Source organism: Nannobrachium achirus, assembly GCF_963921795.1.
Source record: "Nannobrachium achirus genome assembly, chromosome: 12".
NCBI classification, from domain to species: Eukaryota; Metazoa; Chordata; class Actinopteri; order Myctophiformes; family Myctophidae; genus Nannobrachium; species Nannobrachium achirus.
In genome coordinates this window covers 4,908,120-4,934,088 of record NC_137832.1, presented here as the reverse complement: position 1 = coordinate 4,934,088, position 25,969 = coordinate 4,908,120, and the positions used below count along the sequence as shown (strand labels likewise).

Here is a 25,969-nt window from a genome sequence, read left to right as displayed (position 1 = left end):
TAGCTCTGCTATTTTGGAAAAGTCGTGAAAATGTGTGCAAATCTTTGTATATAGGCCTATGTATTTTTTTTAGCGAACATGTAACTGAGATTTTGCTTCTGGGGCGTCCCTGGAACTAAATATTTTGAGATGGGGGTCCGTGGCCGAATACATATCATTTCGGGGGTCCTTCACATGAAAAAGTTTGAGCAACACTGACATAGAAACATATATTTAAAAAAAAAAAAAAACTTAGAAGGATTTGAAATATTCAAAGACTTGCACACATTTTCACGAATAGTTAATGCACAAAATAATGCGTTCCTAAAAGCGTTAAACCCCCTCCCCCTATGAAGAACATTCATGGGGGGCCCGCAGTGAATCCTTGTACCCAGGGCCCAGAATGTGGTGCAACACCCCTGCCTGCATCCTCAGTGTCAGCAGGCCATCTGAGCCATGTGCAGACTACTGTCCTGCATCCTCTGTCGGAGGTGGTTGGCAAAGTCCACCTGGGTCTGCGAGAGCACCTTGTTTATGATGGCCTTGGGGATCCAGCCCTGAAGAAGAGAGACACGCAGCACAAACACCAGGCCTGATCAACGTCCATGTTTGACAAAGTTATTAGAAACTAATCAATGTAACCGATTAAGAAAAATTATCGTTTTTTTTACACAAAGAAATACATAATCGACTTTCTTTCGAAATGATTCAAAATGAATGAAAATATCTCAGAGGTTTCAGTAATCCCATGACAAGATGTTGAGAACATACCTTCAGGTCTATGCTCAGTAGCCAGGTGAACTGGGTCTTGTTGGGGTCTTCTGCAGAGGGCTTCAGAACTATACAGGTCGGTCCGTTCTCCGCCCTGCAAAATACACTGTTGGTCAGTTCCTATTGAGTCAAAATAAACTGTTGGTCAGTTCCTATTGAGTCAAAATAAACTGTTGGTCAGTTCCTATAGAGTCAAAATGTTGGTCAGTTCCTATTGAGTCAAAATGTTGGTCAGTTCCCACTGAGTCAAAATGTTGGTCAGTTCCTATTGAGTCAAAATGTTGGTCAGTTCCTATAGAGTCAAAATGTTGGTCAGTTCCTATTGAGTCAAAATGTTGGTCAGTTCCTATTGAGTCAAAATGTTGGTCAGTATTGAGTCAGACAGCTTTAAGACAGATATACTGGTGACATACCGCAGTGGTTCTCAACCTTTTCAGACCGAGACCCCCAAAATAGCCATATGCTCACAACGCCTCGCAATCATGTAGATCTGATATTTTCACAATGTCTGCCTCTAATATTTGACAATTTGGCCAATGTTTAATTTGTCATTTTAGAGGTATTAAAAAGTTCTTAAATTGTCACTTAAGAAATGTGTTAACTTAAACTTTATGTTGCTTTGTTTACTGTTGAGAGAGAAAACCATGTTGAACATTAAGTCAATCATCTGGGGACCCCCCAAGAGGTCCCGACCCACAGGTTGAGAACCACTGACGTACCGGACCACCCCTCTCTGTTAGGGTGCTATGGGTGGGCATTACATTTAGGCCTAGAATTATTGAATGCTTTAACCAGTGAAAAATAGCAGCTATACAAGCTCGGTGCCGCGCTGCGAGCTTGTAGATCTGCTATTTTTGAAAAAAGTTGTGAAAATGTGTGCAAATCTTTGAATATATGTATTTTTCAAAGCGAACGTTTGTAACTCAAGTTTTGCTTCTGGGGGGTCCCTGGAACTAAATATTTTGAGATGCGGGTCCGTGGCCAAATAAATATCATTTTGGGGGTCCTTCACATGAAAAGGTTTGAGAACCACTGACATAGTAGTCTCTCAAGAACAGGCTAACTGAGCTCCAGTTAAGTGAAAAGGACCTTTTCTTTGACCATGGCCGGCCAGATTGCTGACATAGAAACATATGGTTTTTTAATTTTTTTTAGAAGGATTCAAAAGACACTTATAGAATCGGGTCAAAATTCTAATTTTCACGATTTTTCAAAAATAGCAGAGCTACAAGCTCGCAGCGCGGCACTCGGTGCCGCGCTGTGAGCTTGTATATCTGCTATTTTTCAATAGTTAAAGCATAAAAAAATGATACACAATAATGTGTACCCGTTCTGAATGGGTAAATACGTACCGGACCACCCCTCTCTGCGTGGGCATGTCAGGGTGCTGAGTGGACATGCCAGCCAGGAAGCAGGTGGAGCCTCGCCGCTTGGCACAGCGGACGCTGACGAAGTCGCGCTGGTCGCGCTGGTCATCAAATCGTTGGCTTAAAACTGTGACAAAAACTAAAAACAATCCATGAATTCCAGTCTCCATGGGTTAATGAGTAATCAATAGAAAAAAAGTCATATTTTGGGTGAACTATCCCTTTAACTATCCTTTTTAATCCCAATAAAGTTATTTTGACTTTCGCTTTAAACCCCTTTTCTCCCCAATTTAGCCATTATGCCAATGACTCCCTCCTACTTTCCACCATTGATTGATTGATTGATTGATTGATTGTGTGCAAATCTTTGAATATATGTATTTTTCAAAGCGAACGTTTGTAACTCAAGTTTTGCTTCTGGGGGGTCCCTGGAACTAAATATTTTGAGATGCGGGTCCGTGGCCAAATAAATATCATTTTGGGGGTCCTTCACATGAAAAGGTTTGAGAACCACTGACATAGTAGTCTCTCAAGAACAGGCTAACTGAGCTCCAGTTAAGTGAAAAGGACCTTTTCACTTGGCAAAGCATAAAAAAATTATACACAATAATGTGTACCCGTTCTGAATGGGTAAATACGTACCGGACCACCCCTCTCTGCGTGGGCATGTAAGGGTGCTGAGTGGACATGCCAGCCAGGAAGCAGGTGGAGCCTCGCCGCTTGGCACAGCGGACGCTGACGAAGTCGCGCTGGTCGCGCTGGTCATCAAATCGTTGGCTTAAAACTGTGACAAAAACTAAAAACAATCCATGAATTCCAGTCTCCATGGGTTAATGAGTAATCAATAGAAAAAAAGTCATATTTTGGGTGAACTATCCCTTTAACTATCCTTTTTAATCCCAATAAAGTTATTTTGACTTTCGCTTTAAACCCCTTTTCTCCCCAATTTAGCCATTATGCCAATGACTCCCTCCTACTTTCCACCATTGATTGATTGATTGATTGATTGATTGTGTGCAAATCTTTGAATATATGTATTTTTCAAAGCGAACGTTTGTAACTCAAGTTTTGCTTCTGGGGGGTCCCTGGAACTAAATATTTTGAGATGCGGGTCCGTGGCCAAATAAATATCATTTTGGGGGTCCTTCACATGAAAAGGTTTGAGAACCACTGACATAGTAGTCTCTCAAGAACAGGCTAACTGAGCTCCAGTTAAGTGAAAAGGACCTTTTCTTTGACCATGGCCGGCCAGATTGCTGACATAGAAACATAGGGTTTTTTAATTTTTTTTAGAAGGATTCAAAAGACACTTATAGAATCGGGTCAAAATTCTAATTTTCACGATTTTTCAAAAATAGCAGAGCTACAAGCTCGCAGCGCGGCACTCGGTGCCGCGCTGTGAGCTTGTATATCTGCTATTTTTCAATAGTTAAAGCATAAAAAAATGATACACAATAATGTGTACCCGTTCTGAATGGGTAAATACGTACCGGACCACCCCTCTCTGCGTGGGCATGTCAGGGTGCTGAGTGGACATGCCAGCCAGGAAGCAGGTGGAGCCTCGCCGCTTGGCACAGCGGACGCTGACGAAGTCGCGCGGTCCCACCACGTTGCCGGGGGTCTCCGCCGACACCTCGTGGGTCACCATGGTCTCCTGGCCGATCTTCTGCAGGATCTGTGGACACACCAGAGGAGGAGGAGCCCTATAGTCACCTCTGGAGCTCACACTGTACATAGTAGTACTGTATGGACAAACATACATACTGCAGGCTGCAGCGTACACTATGGCATATGCCTGGTATTTGGCTATCTGCTGTGAAATAAATAAATAATGGTATTTACTATCTGATCCATGCTCAGCCCTGCACCAATCAAAGTCACTGGATTGGTTTAAAACGGGGACTCAACAAAAGACACTGGTGTCTACATGACAAGAAAGAGACACTGGTGTCTACATGTTGGCAACTTGGCATGACAGAGACAGAGTAGAAAGTGGTACAGTACAGTCAGCTGGGGCATTAAGGCCACTGTGGCCTCAGGGAACGGCATTTTTTGTAGGGGCACAAGGCCAAACTGAGGGGCAACGACGGCCACGGCCTCCCTGAAATTCCTGCCCTGGTGCGTGTGTGTGTGCGTGCGCGTGTGCGTGTGTGTGTGTGTGTGTGTGTGTGTGTGTGTGTGTGTGTGTGTGTGTGTGTGTGTGTGTGTGTGTGTGTGTGTGCGTGCGTGTGTGTGTGCGTGCGTGCATTAGTAATGCTTGAACATATACATTTTTTCTGTGACTCTTTGAATCTTTATAATTATGGTGTGACAGCTTGTCTCTGTCTGTCTGTCTGTCTGTCTGTCTGTCTGTCTGTCTGTCTGTCTGTCTGTCTGTCTCTCTCTCTCTCTCTCTCTCTCTCTCTCTCTCTCTCTCTCTCTCTCTCTCTCTCTCTCTCTCACCTTGACCTGTTTGACCCTGGGGTTCCAGTCCGCCATCCCCTCCATGTTTTCCACCAGCTCTCCGTACAGCCGGTCTGAAGGCTGCTCCAGTGTAACCTCGAGTCGGAACACCTTGCCCACGTCAGGAAGCACCTTACTGAGCACCTTATCACCGTTAGCCTAAAGGGACAGAACAACACTTTACTGAGCACCTTATCACCGCTAGCCTAAAGGGACAGAACAAACCTGAGCACCGTATCACTGTTAGCCTAAAGGGACAGAGCAACACTTTACTGAGCGCCGTATCACCGCTAGGCTAAAGGGACAGAGCAGCACTTTACTGAGCACCTCATCACCGCTAGTCTAAAGGGACAGAGCAACACTTTACTGAGCACTGTATCACCGCTAGCCTAAAGGGACAGAACAACACTTCTTATCACCGTTAGCCTAAAGGGACAGAACAACACTTTAGTGAGCACCGTATCACATGAACATTTGTGCAAAACCAGGTTTACCAGGTTATATAAATGTCATTTCGCAAAAAAAGAAAAGGGTAAAAACTGTTTTTGAAACACATGTTTTGTGTACCGCAAAAACACATGTTTCTATGTCAGTGGTTCTCAAACTTTTTCATGTCAAAGACCCCCAAAATTAGGCCTACATGTATTTGGCCCATCTCTAAATATTCTGTATCAGGGACCCCCCAGAGGCAAATAGTTACAAATGTTCACTTTTAAAAGATATATTCAAAGATTTGCTACAGTCCATCCATCCTGCTCACTGCTCTACAGTGTGGTTCAACACTCACAGCTTCCACCTCTACGGTCCAGCCCTCCTGCTCACTGAGGATGCTGACAGCCTTCTGCAGGGCGTTCTGGCCCTGTCTCACGTAGGACATCTCCTCCTCACTGAGGCCACAGGGCTCCTCTGGGATGCGAGAGCCTTCAGAAGCAAACAGAGGATCCAACATATACACAGTTAAAGTTCAGGTTTCATTCGAAAACGTCATTGCAGAGGAGTATGAATTATGATGTTTCTCACAGATTCAAGAGGACACAGCTCTAAGATAACATTCATGATTGATTGATTGATTACCTTATTAGAAGTTGGCATACAGGAAAAGCACAGTAAAGGACAGTAGAGTTCAGATACAAGGTCTACTGATCTACTGGTCTACTTCATATTCATATGTCTGTGACAGATTGTCCTGTTTGTGCACTGCACAGTGGTGGCTCTGATGATTGATTGATTGATTGATTGATTGATTGATTGATTGAATACTTTATTAGTAGTTTGCAGAGGAAAGGTATACAATTTCATGACTGTACAGTTCACTGGTACAAGGTCAACTAAAAAGATGCAATTCTGGGAAACTGCGAGTGTGGTTGCCTACTTAAAGGATGGATAGCCAACATGTCATGTGAAACTCGACCAATCCTCAAGCTTGCACCACTCCTCCATTGAACTCAATGTAGTTTTTACATTTTCCTATTTATAGTCTGGATTGTTTACCTAGAATAAAAAATCACACCCGTGTGAACTGAGCGGTGGTCCCCCCCCCCCCCCCCCCCCCCCCCCCTTCCCCCCTGTGTGTGTGCGTGTGTGTGTGTGTGCCTGGTCTGGCCTGGCCTGAACAACAGCGCCCCTCCCTTAACATGTGTGGTCAGAAAAGGTTACTGCAGGCTACAGACAGACAGACAGACACGCAGGCAGACAGACAGACAGACAGACAGACAGACAGACAGACAGACCCACACACACGGCCACGTATAGGAGCGTTGTGACCACCGCTCAAAAATAAAGCTACACTAGAACTACTGTGTAATGTGTTGCCCTCTGGGAAACCACTCCTAACTAAAATGAGATCCTATAAGCTCTTCTGCTTTTTTACACGGGAAACCTTTATGTATCTCACATAACATTGAATGGCAGACGGATAGAACACAGTACTATGCAGAGGATAAATTCAATAGCAAAATAAAATAAAAAAATCACACCCAATGTGAAGTGAGCGGTGGTCGTGCTTGCATAACATCTTCAGACTAGGATTTGAGTCTAGGATGTACAGGCTATGCTACACACACACGTTTTGCTATTGCAAAACGCTGAGGAAAAAGGCTACGGACACACGCACAGCCACTTATAGGAGCGGTTTGCACCGCTCAAAAACGATAGTCATAAAGAAGAAAAATAAAAGAAAGAAGAAAATAAATAAACAATATTTACAGTGGAAAAGGGGAGGTAAGTATGAGCTTAGTCTATTACAAGTCTCGAGTAGCAGCCATCTGTAGGTGACTTTTCAGAACGATTTTAAAGGAAGTTATGGATTTTTGCTTTTGGATTTTGTTAGTGGTATACCAATCTGAGTTCCCAGAGGTTCTTTTTCTCGCCACTAGGGGGGCGAGAAGAACCTCTGGGCCAAAACTATGATATTCCTGGGCAGGAAGTTGTCCCAGGCTCAGAATCTGAGCTGGGACAATACAGGAAGTAGAGCCCTGTGCAAACCTTCAAAACATTCAGAACAGAAACCAACCAAAAACACTACAACAATATGCAGCCCATGTTTCAAGGTGAATCCTACCAGACTAGTGGTATACAGTAGCAGGAGAACGAATTTGAACCTTTTTAGAGACAAATCTGGGTTTAACATGATTTGTGGAGCTGCCTCTGGTGTTGCAATTGTGGACATCCTTGACGTTTCGGAAGTATTTTGTCAGGTACATGGGTAATCAAACCTTTGTCATGTCAAGGAGCCCCACAACGACACTGAACAGGGATTGGAGAGAGAAAGAGAGAGACTCACTGAGCAGGGAACTCCTCCTCCGGACCTGTCTGATCCAGTTGCCGGGTCCTGGAGCTGCCATCTTGTTGAGCTCATGGTGGATGGCAACCAAGGCGTTCTTCTGCAGACCTGGGGATATGGAGGATTTCATATAGTTCATGGAAACATAGACAAGGGGATATGGAGGATTTCATGGAAACACAGACCTGGGGATATGGGACATATAAAGTCCACTCATTCCGATTACAAGGCCTCCAAAGAGGCTGCTATTTTACGTGCCGGGAGTGGGTAATTTGCGCGCCTGCTGCCTTCTTTGGATGTGGTAGCTGTTTCTATAGGGATGGCTTTCCCAAGTGCAAATGTGTGCCAAGAACAATCTTTGCTTCATATTAAGCCAATTAGCAAAGATGGACCTTTTGTTTAGAACTCAACTATATAACTTCCAACTATTCATACAAAACAATGCATCCCTACCTCTAACCACAGGCATCAATGGTCTTAATGTTACATTCTAATCTCCAACGAAAAAAAAGCCAAAACTAATTCTCATCGTGATATTATCCATCAGTTTAAACTTAAACCTAATATGTCAACGTTTCATGTAAACACAAACCTGGGAATATGCAGTATGTGCGTATGAAGAATCAGTGGGGGGAAAAGTACACGTGCATTTTTTTTACTTAAGTAAAAGTATCAAAACTGCAAGTAAATCAAAATGTACTTGAGTAAAAGTACAAAAGTATCAGCATCAACATATACTTAAAAGATTGACAAGATGCGACACGTTGTGATTGAAAATCACAAAGCTATTTTCACACTTGCTATTAAATGTAGCTGAATATAGCTATTTTCCAAATAGCCTATGTTTAAAAAAAAGCTATAGTGGTTTGTGTATGTTTTGTAATATTAATACAAAGTAACAAGTAACTTAAGTTTTTCAAATTATTGTAGTAGAGTAAAAAGTAGCTACATATATCAATCTGTGAGATGTGTGGAGTAGATGTAAAAGTACTGGAAATTGGAAAGTATAGTAAATAGTAAAAGCTTGACAATTGAATGTACTCACATAACATCACAAAATGAAGCAAGCATTGAAAAACGAATTAAATAAAACAATTTAAAAATGATAACGCTAAAAAACTGTTTATTTCTTTTTAAATGTTCCATAAATGAACACCCTACTTTGTCATACTACAGTGTTGCACGAAAAGAAGCAAAATAGCAGAAAGAATATCACATCTACAAGCTGAAAAAGCGCTGTGATGCCCATATTTTCAGCTTGTAGATCTGCGATTTTATTCAACCTTTTGTATTTAAATCCTGAAGATATTCAGGTGTTTTGTTTCCACCCGACTGCAACGATAAACACAGATAAATCAAAGGTGTTTCTAAGAAGCCGTGATGCTTCCATCTCCCAGCTCTCACTCACCCGTCATGTTCCTCATGTGTCTGTAGGAGATCCCAGCACACAGTTTGAAGGTGGCAGGCAGCATTCTGGAGCTTCAGCAGCTGGAGAGCCTCCTTTCTGTCTTTATTTGTCTTTCGGGAAGAAACTGAGGAATCTAAATGTGAAGCTGACGGAGGTACAAGACTGAGAGAACAGAAGAAGATGCTATAAAAGTAAAACTGTGGTTATAATATATATATATATATATATATATATATATATATATATATATATATATATATATTATATATATATATATAATCAACTACACTAGCTATCCATATTTGACATACTCTGAGGATATGATGTGTGCAATGGCATGAAACATTGGAAAACATGGAGCCATGTTGGTTTCCTAATGCTATTCCTATAATGCTGTTCCGATGCATTCTTTTTGTTCCAAAGGAACAGTTGTTTTGAACTCAAATTAATCAAATTAAAGAGGCTCGAGTTGGATCTTGGTGTTTGTGATTTATAAAGTTGTATAATGTCTGGGGTGAAAACTGGTCAGGAGGAGCACCAGAATAAAATAAATACTTAGAAAATGTAAGTAATCTGTATGGTATTAAATAAGTTGATAAATGTAAGTTAAACTCACTAGCTTTGCAGTTAAATCAACCAAAACAACTAAAGGTATTAAGTGGTATCAACTAAAGGAATCAAGTGGTGAAGTTAGATCAACTAAGGTTTCTGAGTTATATGAACTAAGGTGAAGTTGGATCAACTAAGGTTTCTGAGTTATATCAACTAAGGTGAAGTTATATCAACTAAGGTTTCTGAGTTATATCAACTAAGGTTTCTGAGTTATATCAACTAAGGTTTCTGAGTTAAATCAACTAAGGGGGAGTTAAGGTGGAGTTATATCAACTAAGGTGGAGTTGAGTCAAATAACACCATTTATTTGAGTTAACGCCATATCTTTGTTTTCTTGATGTAAAATGTTATCGCAGCATGAACACTCATTTTTTTTGTTGAAACAACGAGTTGGGTTTAACAGTGAGTGCACACACACACACACACACACACACACGCACGCACGCACACACACACACACACACACACACACACACACACACACACACACACACACACACACAAACAAACAGTGTTCGGATAAAGACAACATTTTGCTACAGCAATGACGGCGCCAGGGGGGGGCTAGGGGGCGCTCTAGCCCCCTCTGGTGGAGGCTTAGCCCCTGCTCAGCCCCCCCTCCCCACAGACCCAATTGTAATGAAAAATATTTACAGAATAAATAAATAAAAGATAATAAATATGTGAAAGAAAATGGACTTGCTTCTATGTAAAATCATACAATAAAATGTATTTTCTATAAAGATAATTATTTGCTATTAACAGCCCTGTTCACTGATCAGAAGTGCATTCTCTCGGTAGAAGACGTGGTCTGCAACACAGCCACTTAATTCTCCCCCCTCCCGTTACACACACACACACACACACACACACACACACACACACACACACACACACACACACACACACACTGCACCGAGGAGAAGAGACAGAGCTCAGCTGGTATCTCAAAAGACGTTTAAAAAAGTTTTTTTTAAACGTCTTGGATACAGTGCCACTGGAATAATTCATCATAGATCAGAATATAGGTACTTCTACCTTTGTAGCTATTGTCATCTCAAAGTAAAATCCACGATTTTTTTCTCCAACTTGCTTGGATTAGAATCAGGAGAAGTGATCACGGTGAATGCAATACTAGATTGCCAGCCAGCTGTGTTGGGTTAACGAGGCTCGTTGAGAATGACCCTTATTTGACATACTGTAGATGAGCAACTAAGGCACTGTCTTTTATGGCAAGACATTTTAACTTTTCGTATTTTGTCTGTGCATGTGTGTCAACTGAGAATGGTTTCTCTGTAGCCTAGGTCAGGGGTTTTCAACAGGGGGTCCTCAGAATTACTACAGGGGGTCCTCCAAATCTTTGTGTGATATAAACCTTTTTTCCTCCTTTTTTAATTAACCACTTGCCAAAAATAGCCGATCTACAAGCTCACAACTTCTCGTGCTGAAAGGCCTTGTGAGCTTGTAGATCGGCTATTTTCGGCAAAAATGACTTGTAATTTCCTGTTGTCCTCAAATGGGCAACTTTATTTTTCATCCTGCATATCAAGCCTAATTATAATAATGATAATCTATCTATAAATGCGACAAATCTCTGTTTGTTTGTTTGTTTGTAATCCGCGTATCTCGAGAACCGTTCGTCCCACCGGCTTCAGATTCGGCACGCGCGTTCCCCGCTGCGGCGCGGAGTGCAGTGCCGGGCCTCGGCCCGACTCGGCATGCGGTTTTCCCGAAGCGCCGCGAAACGTTCGGAATCTCCTTACGCGGAGCTGATTGTTAACATCAGGCTGTTCCTGAGGAAATCGGCACAATCGCTGACTCATTGTGACATCACTTCATAAAAGGCTCTGACATCACGTACGCCAGGAGTAAACAAAAACTCTCTGTGAACCGGTACTGTGTGTGCAGAGATCTCCATATATGGGCATAAGGGGACAATGGCAAATATAGGATAACGACCCCACATGAGGCTTAACAATTGCCCAAAAACAAGCAGTCACTGTGTCAGGTCTAGAATGAGAAGAAGTTCAGAAAATAAAACATCCAAACATTGCCCTCTCAGAAAGAGTTATGAGCTGTGGAATGTGCTAATGCTGCATTCCCTAAAATCATCTATCTATAAATGCGACAAATCTCTGTCTGTTTGTTTGTTTGTAATCCGCGTATCTCGAGAACCGTTCGTCCCACCGGCTTCAGATTCGGCACGCGCGTTCCCCGCCGCCGCGCGGAGTGCAGTGCCGGGCCTCGACCCGACCCGACTCGCGGTTTTCCGAAACCGGCGCGAAACGTTCGGAATCTCCTTATGCGGAGCTGATTGTTGACATCAGGCTGTTCCGGAGGAAGCGCTGACTCATTGTGACATCACTTCATAAAAGGCTCTGACATCACGTACGCCACATGAGTCAACAGAAAATCTCTGTGAATGTGTATGTATGTATGTAATCCGAGTATCTCTAAACCATTCTTCCCACGTTCTCCATATATGGGCATAAAATGAATGCCCGTATGCGGAACTGATGTCTGACATAAGAGTTTTCCGCAACCAGTACTGTGTGTGCAGAGATCTCCATATATGGGCATAAGGGGTATGGGCATAAAATGAATCCCCGAATGCGGAGCTGATGTCTGACATCAGAGTTTTCCGCAACCGGTACAGTGTGTGCAGAGATCTCCATATATGGGCATAAGGGGACAATGGCAAACAGATGGTCAAAACGGGTCCTATGACAACAGGTATATTGGGGTTTGCATTAAAGGGTGGGGACAAAGGCTAACAGAAGGCAAACAGATGGTCCAAACGGGTCCTATGACAACAGGTATATTGGGGTTTGCATTAAAGGGTGGGGACAAAGGCTAACAGATGGTCAAAACGGGTCCTATGACAACAGGTATATTGGGGTTTGCATTAAAGGGTGGGGCAGGCATAAAATGGACGCAAATAGACAGATATCTCCATATATGGGCATATGGGCATAAAATGGACCCAGAACTATATCTGCAGTGATCTCCATATATGGACATAAAATGGACGCCGACAGACAGACAGATACAGATATCTCCATATATGGGGAACTGATGTCTGACATCAGAGTTTTCCGCAACCAGTACTGTGTGTGCAGAGATCTCCATATATGGGCATAAGGGGTATGGGCATAAAATGAATCCCCGAATGCGGAGCTGATGTCTGACATCAGAGTTTTCCGCAACCGGTACTGTGTGTGCAGAGATCTCCATATATGGGCATAAGGGGACAATGGCAAACAGATGGTCAAAACGGGTCCTATGACAACAGGTATATTGGGGTTTGCATTAAAGGGTGGGGACAAAGGCTAACAGAAGGCAAACAGAGGGTCCAAACGGGTCCTATGACAACAGGTATATTGGGGTTTGCATTAAAGGGTGGGGACAAAGGCTAACAGATGGTCAAAACGGGTCCTACGACAACAGGTATATTTGGGTTTGCATTAAAGGGTGGGGCAGGCATAAAATGGACGCAAATAGACAGATATCTCCATATATGGGCATATGGGCATAAAATGGACCCAGAACTATATCTGCAGTGATCTCCATATATGGACATAAAATGGACGCCGACAGACAGACAGATACAGATATCTCCATATATGGGCATAAATGGACACAGGCAAACAGATGGTCAAAACGGGTCCTATGACAACAGGTATAATGTGGTTTGCATTAAAGGGCGGGGCATTCATTCTCTATTTACATCGTTCCCGAGTTGGCCAGGTCGCCGACTAGACGCTGGGCCGCCCGAAGGGCGGCCCAGCTTCTAGTAATAATAATAATACATGCATACTGTATGATAAATGTATGCCTTATTCCACCTATATCTTTCCATTCCCACAACAATATAGGCTAAGGAAAGAAATGGCATATTTTGGACATATTTTGATTTGTGATTAATCATGATTAGTTCATTTTTAAGCTGTGATTAATCTGATAAAAAATAGTAATAATTTGAAAGCCCTAATATTAATATGTGAAAGACAACTGACTGACTTCTATGTAAATCATATACGACGGGTATCTTGTTTACAAACATTGAGACTAAATGCACAGCTGACTGTATCATGTAATCAATTCCGTCCAATCCCCAAACCTGTTGTTTTGGGGAGCGCTGGTTAAACCTGGTTTCATTGGCTAATTTTGGTACCGGACCCTGCGTACGCATCTAGTTTTATCAGTGTAACGTGGACCAGAAACCCGTCTATGGACAGTTTGTTCCGCAATGTCGCCAGTGGAGCACTGTTCGTTAATTAAAACGGGAGCGCTCCGAGCGTTGTCGCTCGACGCGCCCGGTGGAGCCGGGGGGTTAGCCCCCACTCTAAAAAAGCCAGCCCCCCCACAGACCCCCAGTCACAATTTTCTGGAGCCGTCGTAACATTATATTCAGACACTTTTAAAAACATAAACAGGAAGTATATTCTTACCAGCTTTACTGTCTCAAGCAGATCTTCTGTTTTATATTGGTTTTATTCTCATGATAAAAACTAAGCCATTTATATTGATTTTATTCTCATGACCAAACTGAAGTACTGAACAACTGTGTTCCTCATCACGCTGCTGTTACACACAAACTGGTGACCCATCCAATCATGTCTCCACAAGTGCTGTTTTTTATTTAATTTTATTTTCTTCTCTCTAGTTATTGACAGCTTATACAACTATTGATATGCTTCCTTGTGCAACGAAAATAGCCGATCTTCAAGCACACATGGCATCGTGCTGCGACACGTTGTAAGCTTGCAGATCTGCCATTATCGGTGTTTGACGCCACACTCAACTAAATGCAGTCAAGCCTTTCTAGACGCAGCGTTCAGCATGGAGTAAGAGGACAATTATTACAACATAAAACACTGTGTTCAAGTTCAGCAGAGTTCACTGAAGATTATTCTCTTAACAGAAAGTTAAGACCAAATACTGTATGAGTGAAACCTAAAAAACATGAGGCCCAATTATGTTTCTGATTCCTTTATTGATACATTGTGTCATTCCAATCAAACCAAGCAAATTAAAGCCACAATCTAACATGTGAACATCAAACCATTCATGGTCAGGGGTGCAGATCCCAGGGAGAAGGAGGTGTTTCCTCAAATAACGTCTTTAGAAATAAATGATGTCATTTAAAATATATGTTTAATAGAATTCCACTTTAGAAATCATTCTCACATACAGTAAACACAATACTTTATGAAGGGTTTGTTTCCTGATCATTAACAACATAATCCACTGAGCTGTTAACTAGTTTAACTGTTAACTAAACTGTTAAATAGTTTAATTAATGAGTGAAGTTCAGCCAATATGAACGGATAGAAACACAGCAGTGGAGCTGAAAACGGAAAGAAAAATAAAATAAATACTGATCAAGGAATATTTAAACTGTCCAAATTAGACACTTATTCTGTTATTTACTTTAGTAACGTTTGCACAACCTTTCTGTTACTGTTGACTCTCATGTGGCACCGACACTTAACTAAGTGTCCTTTAAATCATGCTAAGTATGATTATTCATGAACTGAAAGGCAGCCCTGCCCAGTTTTATAAGTATTTTAGACATTGATCATTTACAGTAGGCTTCCTGGGATGCATTTGGATGTATTGATCATTACCAAAATCAAGTTTTCAGTTTTCATAAGTTGCCTAAAGGAATCAATCATCAACATTAAATCATAAAAACAGACAAAGCTAAATGTTGTAAATATCATCTAACTCCTGTCAGACCTCCTGCTGTGCAGTGGTCATCTGACTGTTTAGTTTAGATTGATCAAATTATTTAAATTAATGTAAAATTATCAATGCTTGTAAACCCTGCAGTTCAACATGCAGACATGTTAGTCATGTGATGTGAACCTATAATGAGTTATTTACATTGTTACAACATTATAGTTTGTTTCATGCATTGAACATGGATACAGCATTATTATTTTATACCAAATGTCAGACAAACTGTAATCATTGTGGACATTATTAGTTAGTTTAAAATCCTAGCGTTAACTATATGTTGGTGATTTTATTGATGAGAAGATTCATTGTTTGTGGTTCCTCTCTAAGTTGCACTGAGATCTGCTCCTCTGCTCATGATTACATAATGATTACATATAAATGATTAATTAATATACATTATTGCATGTCATCACTGTTTACCATTCATTTCCTAGACTGTGACAGCCCTCCATTGTCTAAACCAGGTCCACCCATAAGGTCTAGGTCCACCCATCACCTCAGACCACCCTAGAGGCTCTAGGTCCACCCATCACCTCAGACCACCCTAGAGGCTCTAGGTCCACCCATCACCTCAGACCACCCTAGAGGCTCTAGGTCCACCCATCACCTCAGACCTCCCTAGAGAATCTAGATCCACCCATCACCACAGACCACCATAGAGGCTCTAGGTCCACCCATCACCTCAGACCGCCCTAGAGGCTCTTGGTCCACCCATCACCTCAGACCGCCCTAGAGGCTCTAGGTCCACCCATCACCTCAGACCGCCCTAGAGGCTCTAGGTCCACCCATCACCTCAGACCACCCTATGAGCTCTAGGTCCACCCATCACCTCAGACCACCCTAGAGGCTCTTGGTCCACCCATCACAGGGAAACAGTGATGTCATAATGATCCTAACACATTAATTATCACATATTATAAATGATTAGCCTACATAATAAATGACTTATGGTCAATTATAAAATATTAATAAAACCTTTTTCACAAACATGGCTGACTGACTTCCATTCAGATGATATTAATATTAATGTTATGAACAACTCTGATCATTTATTTACTGTTTCAATATAGTGTAGAACTGAAATATTATGCAAATATTCTGACCACAGAAACTATAGTAATATAATGAACTGCCCACATGACAGTAATGTGATGAACCTAACACTAACCCAGAGCCAAACCAAAATAATGTGTCTCTAAAAGTCGAGTGTCGACCCTAACTCTAACCTCACAGAAACTGTCTGAACTTTAAAACCACATAACATGGGCGAAACACAGGGAGAAGACTTACTCAGTCTGTCTGCACACTAATTCTTGTTAGCCTTGGCTAGCCAGTTAGCATTTGGTTTAAAAGACACATTTGTGAAAGAGGTTAATGATGTCATCACTGTGCTGCTGCTGCTGCTGCTGCTGCTGCTGCTACTGCTATGAGTAGAGGCCTATTTAAAAGCTGATTGGACACACATGTATTTCCTCCTCTCTCCACCAGAGGGCAGCAATGACTGTCTGCCTCTCTGTAAACACATGCAGGTATTCTGTGAAAAGACAATGAACCAATAAGAATCAGAATGTCCCAGCAAGCACGGTCAGGACCTGGACCAATCAGTGACGTCTGGATTGGGGCCAGATCACAGCCCATATGGGGATGATCTTGACATCATTACCAGTACGTCATATGGACTTTTTTGTTTGACAGGATTTATGTTGGTTGAAATCAGGTGATATAGGCCAGATAAATATCATAACTAGTTAGATATGTCCCAGAAATAATATAACATTATATTCTCATATTTCAACTAACATTACAAACAATAACAATAATCCTGTCAAACAAAAAAAGTCCATGTGACGTCCTGGTAAGGACGTCAAGATCATCCCCATATGGGCTGTGATCTGGCCCCAATCCAGACGTCACTGATTGGTCCAGGTCCTGACGTGCTTGCTGGGGTAATAAATGTGTTAAAATGTAAACACTTCCCCTATACAGAACAACCTTCCCTTATAGTAAATGGGTTAGCGTTAGAAAATAGTAAATCAATCATTCACACATTACTAGTTAATGTGTTATTCATGAATTGTTAAATGTTTGACCAGTTGGTTAGTTATAATTTAAAACTATGCTATAACGTACATTAGTTATTAGTAAACTAGTTAAAAAGCTAAGCTCCCAGCATCCTCTCTGTAACTACAGTAACCCTCAAAGTAGAAACAACTCAGTCCATTCTAACAACATGTGACCAATACTTTGTCAGTAGTGTATCTTAGTAGGAAGAGTAGCTTAGTTGGTAGAGAACTCTCCTTTGGACCACAAGGTTCTGTCTTGGTGGGCTCAAAAGAGGAAGTGTCGAGGGCAGGCTGCCACTCAAAAAACTACTGGCCAATCACAACGCGTCTTTTCCGGGACTTTAAGAGCTGCGTAGGAAAAGACCCGCCCCCACCTGCCTCTGATTTGCCTACTGACCTTCCGTGTCTGTTACCACACAGAAGAATTCCAAGCCTGTCAACCAAAAAGGCCCAACAAGGCGAGACGGGTACCAGAGAGCCGGAAGAGGCGTCTACCTTTTTATGTCTGTGGTCTGCATTGTGTTGTCTCTTCACTGAACTGAATCACTTCCTGACTGGATCACCTGAACGTCCTCTCAGGCATAAAAGTAAGCTAATACTAATAATAAACTCTTGAGGGCATTATGGTATGAATAGAACTTGTTATAACCTGTGATGCAGTATCCAGATGCAGGTGTAAGATCTGTTGTGTTTATATTGTGTGTTAAAGGTATAACTGTGACAAAATGCTTTTAGTTTTCTATGCATTTTGGGGGTATTGAGTCCCAAAGGTCGCCCACCTTCTGTTTCTTCTTGCCCTCCAGTCCTACAGGCTAGATCCGGCCCTAGTTTTAATTAGGGTCCTAGTCTAGTTGTTTCACTTCTTACTCAAGCATGTGTTTTATACACTTTTATACATTTTAAATAAAAGTGAATTAAAAAGAAAGAGGAAGTGAACCTGGGTGTGTGGGAGGAGTCTAAAGATCGTCATGTGTTGTCGGCACCAGAACACGACCTGGTAGAAGAAGAAGAGAGACAGACAGACAGACAGACAGACAGACAGACAGACACAGACAGACAGACAGACAGACAGACAGACAGACAGACAGACAGACAGACAGACAGACAATATTGTTTTGATATATGTTGTCATTATATCAGTGTATTTCAATCAGGCCTTTTGACGACAGTTCCACATATCTGTTGATCTGACCTCGCTGTCTTCCACTGGTAGTTAATTAATTAATGAACTATGTTAATGAAACATGCACATGGAACATGATAATTAAGCATGCTAATCACCTTGTTTCTTCCACTGGTAGTAGATTAATTACTTAAACATGCTAATTAAACACATTAAATAAACATGTTAATCACCTCTCTTCTTCCAGTGGAAGTAGATGAATCCAGTCAGGAACAAGACCAGACCCAGAACCAGACCTGAAGCTCCGATGGCCAGCTTGTTCTTCACTGCCTCTGGCATGGAGTCATCTGATGATAGAAATATGATATGATATTAATTATATGATAGTATGACAGTTTATTAAAATACCTTGTTCTTCACTGCCTCTGGCATGGAGTCATCTGATGATAGAAATATGATATGATATTCATTATCAGTTTATTAAAACACCTTGTTCTTCACTGCCTCTGGCATGGAGTCATCTGATGATAGAAATATGATATGATATTCATTATCAGTTTATTAAAACACCTTGTTCTTCACTGCCTCTGGCATGGAGTCATCTGATGATAGAAATATGATATGATATTCATTATCAGTTTATTAAAACATCTTGTTCTTCACTGCCTCTGGCATGGAGTCATCTGATGATAGAAATATGATATGATATTAATAATATTATATTATTACAGTTTATTAAAACACCTTGTTCTTCACTGGCTCTGGCATGGAGTCATCTGATGATAGAACAACAGACAACACAGTCATTGTGAGTCAGTTAGTAATAATGAGTCCAGTCTTGAGGACTTCTCAGAGCTATAAATACATCCAAAACAGAGGATATGATTATAGATTATAGAAGACATGTCTCAACTTTATACTATGATGATTATAAACCAGACAGTAGAATGTGTATTAAGAGGAATCTTTATACTATGATGATTATAAACCAGAGTGTAGAATGTGTATTAAGAGGAATCTTTATACTATGATGATTATAAACCAGTAAGACTCCCTAATCGGGAGATAAGCGACCGTAGGTCGCTTTATTGTCCAAAAATGTGTTTTAAAAATCGGCCTGAAGGTGGCGCTAGAATAGGGCCATGTGAGAAATGAGGGGTGGGGTCTCCGCGTTGCGTTGGCGGACGAATAGGTACCGGCCCCGGCTCTCCCGGACGCTCCTAGCCCGAGTTACGGCATTTTATGTGCGCTGCAGTGGCAGGGGGTCCTCCACTGGGGGCGCCACCACTTTTGCATCCGTTCTGGAGCACCAGGAGTCGGTGGTCCCCGGGAATTCCCCGTGAGCAGCCCCGTTGGGGTGGTCATTTGGGCATTTTTGCACATTTGGTCATTTTTTACATCTGGGGGTCCCCCGGGGTCCCTGGGGCTCCGGGGGTCCTTGGAGGTTGTAGTTTGGCAGGCAAGGAGTGTGTGTGTAAAATCTGGCATGGATCGGGTCAACGGGTGCGGAGATATAAGCAGGGAAAAAGTGTGACGTGTGAGCACATTTGGTCATTTTTTACATCTGGGGGTCCCCCAGGGACCTGGGGGTCCCTGGGGCTCCGGGGGTCCTTGGAGGTTGTAGTTTGGCAGTCAAGGAGTGTGTGTGCAAAATTTGGCATGGATGGGGGCAACGGTTGTGGAGATATGAGCAGGGCAAAAGTGTGACGGACTCACTGACTCACTGACTGACTCACAGACAGCCCGTGGAGGTTTTGGTAGTAAATGCGACCTACGGTCGCAACCAGACTGTGTAATGTGTATTAAGAGGAATGTTGGGACAGAGTCTAGACTTCACAGAGAGTCTTTGGTCCCTGCAGGGAATCCAATCCCAACCTCCCAATCTTAGAGCAGACACTCTGACCACAAGGCATTACCATTGATATTAATGAACCATTTACCATTGATATTAATAAACCATTTACCATTGATATTAATGAACCATTTAAGATTGATATGAATGAACCATTTACCATTGATATTAATGCAAAGACGATTATCTGCAGTCATTACACTAGTAAACAAAGATGATTACAGAAGATAACAGCAGATTACAGTAACTGACCCCAGTCCATCATGATAGGTGCGGTCAGGCTGGGATGTTCAACCATGCATGAGATCTTCTCTCCTGATCTGTAACACACACACACACACACACACACACACACACACACACACACACACACACACACACACACACACACAGGATACAGATCATGGACACAGGAAGCATTGCCTGCTCCAGCATCGCAGTTGAAGCCCCATCCGTTTTCACTCTGGGGTCGGAAGCGTTTTCCTCAGGTGGCTTTGCCTCGCTCGGACAAAGCCACCTCGGCTGGTGATCATGACAATATTCAATTTTAATGCAATGATTGATTAGAAAGCTGATAAAAAGGGCAGGGTACAAGACTGTGTACATCATTGTTTTAAAAATTGTGGAAACTACACTCCCAGAATGCATTGCGAATGACACTTGTTTCCTGAAATATATCCCTTAAATCACGGTCAGTTTAGTTATCCAGGCCAGCATATGGCCTGGCATGTAGTGATTTTCATCTCTGTGGACGCTCTTATCATCTTTAACATAGTGCATCATATTTGTAAAAGAAAGACACTCGTCACTCGCTCACGGATTTCTGCTGAAGTGCAATAATCCGCCGGGAAGACAGGGGTAGTAAGCTACTTCCGCGGTAACCGCAAGATACATGAAAGAAGAAGACGCTAGACCAATCACAGATGTCGATTTCACCAGATGTAAATTCTTAGCAGTACGGGTAATGCAGTTCTTCTCCGTGCGATCTTGATTAAAACGTGTTTTTACTAAAACTAGAGTGTTTGCATACATACTCGGGGGTTCTACAGGAGCATATAGAACCATTTTACAACCACCAGCCTAGTGGTACATTGAATTGCCATGACTTTGTGGCTGATAATGAAAAACCCTATGGTGAAAATGAATGGGCTGTTTACTTCCGAATCCGACACCTCACTGCGATGCTCTATATGGAGACTGCCAATTATCACAGACACTGAACAGAATTCAGCCAATGCAATGTCAGCTCTTATAGCTTATCCACAACTGTCCAACATCCCATCGTGCATTGCGCAGAATGTGCAGGCAGCTTCCGGCGCCGCAGCCGAGAGTGATCTACAAGCTCACAACGGTTGCATCTTTTTAGTGACATCACTGTCTTTACTGCATTTGTTTAGGAGCGCCGCCTTTTAAGAACCTGACTATTTCAACTACAGAGTGAATTCTCCAGGTTAGTATTAATCGAAAAATAACTTCTGTTTGGAAGAAGCGAGATGCGATCATTTTCAAAAAATAAATAGCCTAATTATACATGAGAAACAAGCATATCTGGGTATTGAAAACCTCAAGGGATGCGTCCATGACGTGTGTACCATGCGACCATTATGTTATTTCACGATGCCTCTCATTGGGATTGCATTGGCAGCTGCAGTACACCGTTCTCCCTTACCCGAAGTGGGGCCGCTGTCACAATAGGGGGCGTGAATTTGTTGGAGCCTGTGTCTCTATTGGGCGTTCCTGCAATCTGCAGACCTCTCACAGCTACGCATTGGAAATGGCTATGCAGTCTCAAAGCTATACTGGAAATAACAAAACAGTCAAAGCTATATTGTTACTGGAAATAAAACTGTCTCAAAGCTACTGGAAATAGCGAGAAAAAAAAACAGTCTCAAAGCTATACTTGAAATAGACTGCAAAAAAGCTACTAACTCACATAGTAGGTGTGTTTTTCAATGTATAGTCTATTAGGTACCTGGGTGTGTACTCCAGGTAGGAGTGGTACTGGTACCAGTAGAGGTGTGTATTTCTATGTATTGGTGTTTGTTACGTACTTGGGTGTGTACTCCAGGTAGGAGTGGTACTGGTACCAGTAGAGGTGTGTATTTCTATGTATAGGTGTTTGTTACATACTTGGGTGTGTACTCCAGGTAGGAGTGGTACTGGTAGTACCAGTCTCCATCAGACAGCTCATAAGAGGAAGTGACATCAGAGGTGGTCTCTTCTCCGTCTCTCAGCCAGGTGACGATGATCACTTTGGGGTAGAAGTCATAGGAGCTGCACTGCAGCATGTGAGTGTGTTTGCTGCTAGCGAAGGGGGTTGCTGAGGTCAGTTTCACGTAGGGCTCCACTGGAAAAGAACAACAACATAATTATTATGGCCCAATAACAATGTAAGGACTGCAAGGACAATATGGTATAAAAGGAATGGAACAGCACTTAAGATGAGTGTTTCATTCATGACACTTTACATCACATCTAAAACTCTTTACTTCCTTATTTACAGTAATTGCTTTAAAGGCTGTGATTGTTGATTATTATTATATTATTATCCTATAATATTTTCATTAATCTGCTTGTTTTAATTTGTTTAGATTAAGGGTTATAATGTAATTCATTTTAAATTGTATTTGCATATTCTGTATTTACTTTGTACATTTCTTATCATGCGTCCCCTTATGTTTGACTAAATATATAGGCCTACAGTATCTTCCATTCTGTCTCCCATTGAGAACAGTGAGAAAGCACTACTGTTTGTTGGTGCTCTAACTGCGATGCATGAATAATTTACATACTCAACTGGTTGATATTTAGAGGATTCCCCTGGTAATGCTATGAACTGTGGGTAATTCCTTCGCCAAAGTCGGCATCAATGCTGACTGGCTGACTTCAATTAAGGTGAGAACACTACTATCATCTTATTCTTAATATGTTTGTATAATGTCAATGTTTGGCCACCAGGTGGCACCACAGAACAACGTTTCATAGAATAGAATAGAGTAGCTTCTACAACATTCTACAGTTTTCTACAGTGTAGAATACAAATGTCATGTCATTTAAACATTATATTGAATACTTTACAGTTACCCATGCTTTACATACAGCAATAAATCAAGAAATATATTTTAATGAAAATAGTTCAAATGAACAAAAGAGTAGAAAAACAACTAATCCTGTGAAATTGTTATCAATTGATTAACATTGTGCAAAATTAATTAACAAAGACAATAAAAAACATCTGGAATGAAAGCAACAGGTTTGTTTTATCACTGAATCTTTCTAATTTGACCACATTATTCCTCCATGGTGTCACTATGTCAGACATGACAGGTGAAAACACAATAGCCTAGATCTAAATGTCATAGTCGTAGTACAATGGCATTGGTGACACAACGAGTTGTGAGCTTGTAGATCAGCTATTTTCAATGTTTATCAGCTAATGAAAATAAGATTAATATTAACACAATTAATCATCTCACAATAATTATTAATCATTATGTTAGTTTATGAGGTGATGAGTGTTGAGTGCTGCTCTGAGATCAGCTCACCTCTCTTGTCCAGAACATTGGAGTAGTAGCCCTCAATGTTGTTTTTGCAGACTCTCACTCGTTCTGCTCTCCTAATAGCCAGTTCTCTAGGATCTTTATTCCTGGCCTCTGCGGCCCTCACACCATGCTCAGTGTATCCAACCCACTGATCCACTCTGCTGTCCCACCTGAGATACTCCTCAGTATTGAAATTAAATGACATTATGTACTGTATGTCATTCAGCTCACTGGAGTTGAACACACAGTGGTAATTCCAATAGAACTCATATCCTTCTGGAAATAGAAACATATAAATGTCATCACTCATCAATGTTCAATTAAATAAAGTTGACCATGCTCTATTTAACCACATGAACCCTATAGCGTCCATTCAGTATATCAGATTTACACTATGCATCATATTGTGAGCTTGTAGATCGTCTATGTCTGATATTTAGTGTAAAGGACAACAGGATGGGGCCTATTGTACGGCCCTGAGGTACTCCAGTCAGGGATAGTATGTAGGGTTTAAATGGTTCAACAGATGAAACATGTTGAAACTCAGACATGTGTTAATTATTAAGTAATTAAATAAAGTTTACCAGCTGCATGGAAACAGATGAAACTCAGTGAAACACAGAGCCAGAGATGAGAAGTCATGATGAGTTGAGATGTTTCAGATAAATGAACACCGACTCGGTTCTCCAACTGTCTCTACTCTACAAGAACCAATGAAAAAACACTATTCACTCTCATCACTTGTTACTAGGGCTGCGAATCTTTGGGTATCTCACGATTCGATTCAGAATCGATTCTTGGGGTCACGATTCACATTTTTTTTCTTCGATTCTTTCAAATCCAAACGATTCGAATTCAGAAACGATAATTTTCCGATTAAAACAATTCTCTATTCAAAACGATTCTCTATTCAAAACGATTCCTTATTCAATTCATATATCAGGATCTACTCCAGTCTGCTGGCATGAAAGCAGAGTACATTTACGTAGCTTTTATAATTGTAAAGGTTTTAGCAACTTATTGCAATAATGCTTGCACACTTTCTTTTAAGTTTTAACTTGTACAAACACAACATCATATCTAATACATTATCGTAATAAAAGAAAATCGTAATAAAAAAATTGTGGTGAAAAAATCATAAAATGAAAATCATAAAAATCATAATATCTAATAAATAATATGTAAAAATCGATTTTTGGATAATGAGAATCGATTCTGAATCTTACCATGTTAGAAACACGATTCGAATTCGAATCGATTTTTTCCTGCACCCCTACTTGTTACCAGGTAGACACTAAACCAAAACTACAGCAGATACTTTTAATAATAATGTATATTCTACCAGTGTGTCCTGCTACACAAACCATTATTGATTACATTCTTACCTCTCATACTTATTCCAGATGATCCCTATATATTTGCCACAAAAAAAGAAAAGGGCTGCTGGACCACATGGTATCCAAAACAGAGGGTGGACTAGGTCTCACTAACTTCATAAGGGTAATAATAATAATAATAATAATAATAAGGGTAATAATAATAATAATAAGGGTAATAATAATCAAAATCGTGTACACTGTAGGGAGCTACAATAGAAAAAACTATGGCTCGTGTACCAACCGGTGACTTTGTACACGACTTCGTACATTTCCCATAGATTCTATGGGACTTGAACACTTGCTCCTGCCCTTCGTACACGGTCTGTGCCGTCTATAGTTTCTCAATGGGGGGCAGCAGAGAGCCATATGTACACAGGCCCTAGTTGGTGTTCACGACCAGTAGTTTTACATGAACCCTCAGAGGGACACTGTGGGGCTTATCAAGTGGTCCATGGTCGGTTCTCAAAGTGAGGTCGGGGGACCCTCAGAGGGACACCGTGGGCTTATCAAGTGGTCCATGGTCGGTTCTCAAAGTGAGGTCGGGGGACCCTCAGAGGGACACCGTGGGCTTATCAAGTGGTCCATGGTCGGTTCTCAAAGTGAGGTCGGGGGGCCCACAGTGTCCCTCTGAGGGGACACGGCACAGACCGTGTACACGAAGGGCAGGAGCAAGTGTTCAAGTCCCATAGAATCTATGGGAAATGTACACAGGCGTGTACAAAGTCATCAGTAGTTTTACATGAACCCTCAGAGGGACACTGTGGGCTTATCAAGTGGTCCATGGTCGGTTCTCAAAGTGAGGTCGGGAGACCCTCAGAGGGACACTGTGGGCTTATCAAGTGGTCCATGGTCGGTTCTCAAAGTGAGGTCGGGGGGCCCACAGTGTCCCTCTGAGGGGACACGG

The 25,969-nt window shown here is 41.6% G+C and overlaps 2 protein-coding genes across 2 annotated transcripts; both read right to left on the bottom strand.

Moving 5' to 3' along the window:
- Positions 1-416: 416 nt before the first annotated feature.
- LOC308294996 (steroidogenic acute regulatory protein, mitochondrial-like) lies at positions 417-8,813 on the bottom strand (the record flags this gene model as incomplete). Its single annotated transcript, XM_080737932.1, has 7 exons — positions 417-536; positions 751-844; positions 3,608-3,792; positions 4,560-4,718; positions 5,347-5,480; positions 7,342-7,449; positions 8,750-8,813. The coding sequence occupies 7 exons, from the start codon at positions 8,811-8,813 to the stop codon at positions 417-419; spliced, it is 864 nt and encodes a 287-aa protein (XP_080594058.1).
- A 9,704-nt stretch (positions 8,814-18,517) lies between these two features.
- Positions 18,518-23,891, bottom strand: LOC308294995 (SLA class II histocompatibility antigen, DQ haplotype C beta chain-like; the record flags this gene model as incomplete). Its single annotated transcript, XM_080737931.1, has 4 exons — positions 18,518-18,639; positions 20,397-20,425; positions 22,305-22,491; positions 23,690-23,891. 4 exons carry the CDS (start codon positions 23,889-23,891, stop codon positions 18,518-18,520), a joined length of 540 nt encoding a protein of 179 aa, XP_080594057.1.
- Between the last annotated feature and the right edge of the window lie 2,078 nt (positions 23,892-25,969).